General features: G+C 31.9%; 1 protein-coding gene across 1 annotated transcript; it reads right to left on the reverse strand.

Moving 5' to 3' along the window:
- Positions 1-2401: 2401 nt before the first annotated feature.
- LOC149877113 (acidic mammalian chitinase-like) lies at positions 2402-4928 on the reverse strand. Its single transcript, XM_090074625.1, has 7 exons — positions 4831-4928; positions 4568-4742; positions 4113-4241; positions 3831-3990; positions 3498-3733; positions 2813-3175; positions 2402-2731 (listed from the first exon to the last, which is right to left on the reverse strand). The coding sequence occupies exons 1-7, from the start codon at positions 4837-4839 to the stop codon at positions 2520-2522; spliced, it is 1284 nt and encodes a 427-aa protein (XP_089930751.1). The 5' UTR covers positions 4840-4928; the 3' UTR covers positions 2402-2519.
- Between the last annotated feature and the right edge of the window lie 650 nt (positions 4929-5578).

The raw sequence follows: 5578 nt of genomic DNA on the forward strand, positions 1-5578 counted from the left end.
ATCCCTGCTGAACAGCTAAACAAGCTTTTAGAAGGTATATCTGATCAGAGCTTAAATCTTTCTTGACATCAACACTTACATCCTCAACTTTACCAGGTATATGTTTAAAGTTCACAGTATCTAAATCTTTTGGATCAAAATCTAGTGCAATGTCTATTTTACCTGTTGAAGTAGCTGGACCTGTTGAATGTCCACCATCCACAACCGAGAAATATTTTCTAAAAGGTAGTTCATTTGCATGTAACAAGCAGACCAACCATTGCAATGTTCTCCCAAGACCTTCTTCTAATTTTCTGATTATTCCATTGTGTTGACCTGTGTTATTCACAGAACCATCGCAAACAACTGCTGCTAAAGTGTCTGATGATTTGATGTTGTTGATGCTCAATAATATCTCTTGTGCAATATGAATAGCTTTACTACTTTGTGGCATGACATGATTGACATATTTGTTTTGCGGAAATGACACTATCACATAATGTTCTTCTTTGAAATTTCGTCGGACACCACTTGCTTTAACGGAAGTGATATCCTGCTTCCCATCAAATCCAATGCAAAGTACATTGTGGACTTCAGCAGCATGCTTTTCAACTTCTTTTTTCCTCCACATATTTCTCTGACGACGAAGTTTTGCTGGATCAATAGCATTCTCTGGTGTTATAAGATCTAAATCTTTTAGTACTGCATTTGCTATTAAGCAAGCATCTCTGTTACTGATTTTACACCTATCCATGGCCTTACACAACTCAGGATATTGTTTAGTGTTGTAAACTTTGATCTCTTCATCACTTGACATCTTATTATCACTTGATATCACTTCATAACTTGACATGACTTTATCATCTGACATCTCAATTGGCAAAAATTCTTCATCTGACTTTGACTGTTCATTATCACTACAATATGTTTCATTTGGATCAATTTCTTTATCAAATTTCATTTTCTTATCTGTAATTGGTAAATTGCATGTTTTACTTCCTCTTTTTTCTCTCTTCTGCAGCTTAATTGTTTCTTCTTTGTCTACTTTTCCTATTACCATCTTCCGTACCGTTTTTTGATCTATCCAGAACTCCCATTCAAGTGTTGGAATTTTTTTTGGCAGTGGACATAAACAAGCTGACCTTTCTCGAACACCATTATCAAAACACTTACACAGACAAATATCGAATAGTTGGTCTAACATCTGCAAACTTGATTTAAATGTTGCAGAGGACTTCTTGCGATCAGAGTATTTACCAAGCTCATGTACTTTGTTGATTAGTCTCTTTATGCGAATAACTAAGCTGCTGACTGCAATGGTAGGAATACTTGCTTTGTTGTACAGTGCTTTAATTTCATTAGCTATGACTGTTGCTCTTTCAGTAACACTTGTGCAATTGTTATTTTTTAGTAAATAGTCATATGCTTTAAAAACATCAGCAGAAGTTGGCAGTTGATTTGTTTGAAATGGTCTTGGTTGTCCAAGTATACCATGTTCAGTTTCACTTCGTGTTTTAACAGTAGCCATTTTTATTTTCAATTTTAACTAATTACACTAAAACAAAAAAACAAACAGCGTAAGTATATATCTTATAACGAAGTGAAGGATCATGTTAATCGGAAGTCAACAAACAACACTAACAGCTTTTTGTTTTATATTTCGTAGGGTGCTCTAAACTTTTGCAAAGTTTGTATACTATTAATATAATATTATTAACATGAATCATCAAAAAATCTAAATCTTAATGCTTTTATCCTGCAATTATACGACTGTTGTAAAATAGCATCATTTTGACCTTATATAGTAAAATTTAAGTTAAAGTTGGCAAAACGAAATAAAATTTTTATTACATTTCTTTTACATATCATTAATAGAGACAACGAAATGCAACTTTATTTCCATGTTTCATAAAAAAAAAAAAAATTGACCCACCCTAATGTACATATATATATATATATATATACATATACATATGTATGAACCGAATAAGTTGCTTACCCAACTTTGTAGCATCGTATCTTCGTTTAAAAAATGGCTGCTGAAAATACTATGCTAATTATTGAAACTCAGCTTTTATTCTTTCCGATCATGTATTCCACTACCATCAAAAAATTGATTTTCTTACGTTTTATTTAAGAATAAGACTAGTGTTAGTTCGTTATTAAACATGATTTTGCACATCAAAAATTAAATGTGTTAAGTTCATCAAAGGTATTATAGGTTTTGACGAATGCAGCAGAACATCATTGATGCCTTCAAAACTATGTTACTTTTTCAAAATTTACTGGTGTTTTCAGTTAAGATTTTATAATAGCATAAAAAATTCGCTTATTAGTTTTACAAAAACATGCTTAAAAACTTCTGCTTAAAAACAGTGAATTTATACAAAAACAATTTCCGATAAATCTTAAAAAACTTTGATGCTTGAATTCGTAATCATAATAACAGAAATTACAAACACACGCGCACAATGGGCATACTCCCTTCAAACAGTTGATAAAGCACCATATAAACATTTCAGGATACCCTTTCCAAAGTTCTACTGCATGAAATTTTTCATTTTATGTTGCCCATGGTGCCATATTTTCTTAGAAGGATTTTTTTCTGGATTTATTTTACCACTTGTTTTTGGTTTACCTTCTAAAGCATTCTTTACAGCATTCAACAACGGATATTGTCCTTGGCCACACTGTTTACCGTTAAAATCATCAAGATCTAAAGCCCAAAACATTGCTCCTGCCAGATTTTTACCTGAAAAAAGGACAGTATGGATTAAACTTTTACATAAAGAAAACACAAAATGTGATAAATACGAGATGAGCAATGAGCTACCTTTAATTAAAAGTGTGGCTTTTTTTGTCAAACTGTTCGCATCATCGTACGCCACCCACACAGTATTTTTGTAACCATAGGGAGCTCCTGCTTTGTTATCATGAACAACAGTCAATCCCATTGAGCAAATTTCGTAGTATGCCAATAATCCTTCTTCTTCTGTGAACTTTCCCTTTGGAGCCAGATTATTTTTCTTTGAGATATCGATGTCTGCAGAAAGGCCATGGTTATTAGCATTCTTCAAATAGAAAGAGCGTCCGTAAGTTGCTAAACCTAAAGTGATTTTTTTTGGTGGAAAGCCTTTGCTAATCCAATACTCAACTGCATAAGTAACGGTGTATTCTTTCCGTTTAGGAGACTTTCCTAAAACCAAAAGAAAAAAAAGGTTTTTAATAAAGAGTTTTTATTTATCATATTTATTTACACTTAGCTTTTTGGCTGACATAAATTTAAGATTTAAAAAAAAGCTATATTAGTCAGCAAGCATATTTCATTGTACATTTACAATTAGTTTGGAACAAATAGATTGATATGAGTTTTAAAACGGAATTTCATTTGAGTTTCATTTGTGTTTATATTGTAATCATGCAACATAATTTGATAGTGTCAATCAAAATTAATACATCCACTTAGAAGAAACCCAATTTAACAATTTACCTTAATTAAACATAATTTCAATACTTACCCCCATCATTGTTTAGCGCTGTGTGATGTCCTGTCACAAAATCCCAAGTACCATGTAGATCATAAGCCATAATGTTTAGCAAATAAAGGTATTTAGCAAGCTCCTTAGCTTCGTAACCTGCATCAACGACGTCATAACCCGCCGCAACAGCAGCTGTTAATACTAAGGCGGGTTTTCCGCTTTCAGCTGCGTCTTTTTCAAAGGCCGTTGCAAGCTCTTTCACAAGAAGCGTAAACCTAAATACGTAATTTTAAAAATAGATGGGTATTAAATTCAATGTAATTAGAAAAAGCAACTTTGGTTTGCGTTATCTCAATTGAAATAAACACTTACATTTTCTTGTCTTTTGCCGGCGAGTTTCCTCTTCCAGCCGGATACTCCCAGTCCAGATCAAAACCATCAAAATTATTTTTTCGGAGCAACTTCACCACCGATTTAATAAAATTTGCGCGGTTTTGATTATTGTTAACCATGATAGAAAATGGCGAGGTCGCTTAAAAATAAAATTGGAAATTATTTTCAGTAAAAAAAAAAAAAAAAAAAAATTTTAACAGACTAATAATACTGTTTTGTGCTCCTCAAGTTTCAAAAAACATGATTAAATAATTTACGTACAACCGGACTCGTGGTTCCATCCTCCAACAGCTAGTAATATGATTAGTTTTGGGTTAACTTTCTTTAAGTTCATAACCCGAGCATACATTTTCTCGTCGTTTGATTCATACATATCAAGAATCGTTTTTTCTAAAATAAAGTTTTATTTAAAACTTTGAAATAAGAATTTTGATACAAAAAACTCGCCACAATTTTTTAAAGTGGGGGGGGGGGGAAGGGGGGGGCCACATCAAATGTTTGAAATGGAGAAAATTTTATACACTGCAATGGTTTGATTATTTTCGATTTTGATATCTTAAAAGACTGGTGTAAAACAAGCTATTTTGGCCGTATTTATTTGATTTTCTTCGGTTAAAAAATATCCTATTTTAATAGTTTACTATATAGAGATTACATAATAATATCAATCTTTATGGCAACGTTTTTAGGGATAGTTATGTAAAAACTAAGCTCACCATTATTTATCCGGCTAAAAGCATAGATGATGTGTGTGCAAAGTGATGCATCTATGTCTTCTGGAAAAAATTTCATCGGTGACGGTCTGTATTGAGCCCAATTAGTGTAGTAACAAACCCTGACATAATCGCAGGTTGATAAGTACACGTTAAACAGCCACAACGCCAGGAAGAGCTACACACACAAAACAAACAAAAAAAACAAAAAACGATTGTAAAGCAATAAGAAAAAACTTCCTTAATTTGTTCAAAAATTTACCGACCTTGTTCATTTTCTATAGAACATAAGCTTTTCTAAATTTTCTACAGAACGTAATCCGAAAACTCAAAAGCTTTTAAAAAACTGTCCAACTAGTACAAGCTTAAAACTTTTATATAATCTCATACTCAGCACTCTATAAATTAATTAATATTGAACTAGATTAGTGCATAATGGTACACAATCGTTAAGTTAAGATTCAAAGATTTATATTTAAATAACGGATATTTATTTTGGTCTAACCGTGGTGATTTAAAGTAAAATTCTATCTTCAATAATATACATCTTAAAGTTAATAATGAAAGCTTCCAGATTAAAATGCCAAAGAGTTGAGATTAAAGACTCTTAACATTTTAGTTCAAAAAAATGATAAGTTTTTATTTTTTGCTGGTTTACTCAGTATAAGAAACTTTATAAAGTCGAATAACTCATTTGTACTATTTTCAAGCTTCGTAACTGAAAGCCGAAGTTACCTTCACGTTTCTTCAAAAGAAGGTAATGTACTGAAACGTTAGTTTTAGACTACTGAATCAATTTATATAAATTACAAAAAAGAAGTGGAAAAAGTCATATCCATTTTTATTTTTCATGGCTGTGTAATATATTGATGCAGTTTTGACTGAACTATCGCAGTAAGACATTCAGCCATGGTTACAAATGTTATAAAATCCGTTTGTTTTGAAATCCACCAGTTTGTCCGTCTGAACCATTGTTGCAAAATATTTTTGATTTTCATCAGTCTTGGTAAATAT

The sequence above is a fragment of the Hydra viridissima genome, unplaced genomic scaffold, assembly GCF_058129835.1.
Source record: "Hydra viridissima isolate aposymbiotic clone 2 unplaced genomic scaffold, HvirCarnegie_v1 scaffold_17, whole genome shotgun sequence".
In the NCBI taxonomy this organism is placed as follows: domain Eukaryota; kingdom Metazoa; phylum Cnidaria; class Hydrozoa; order Anthoathecata; family Hydridae; genus Hydra; species Hydra viridissima.

Excerpts from the sequence above, each read along its gene's own strand:
- LOC149877113 (XM_090074625.1), bottom strand. Across the intron at positions 3,734-3,830 it reads CCGGCAAAAGACAAGAAAAT|GTTTACGCTTCTTGTGAAAG; the intron begins GTAAGTGTTTAT and ends TTACGTATTTAG. Across the intron at positions 2,732-2,812 it reads AGCCACACTTTTAATTAAAG|GTAAAAATCTGGCAGGAGCA; the intron begins GTAGCTCATTGC and ends TCCTTTTTTCAG.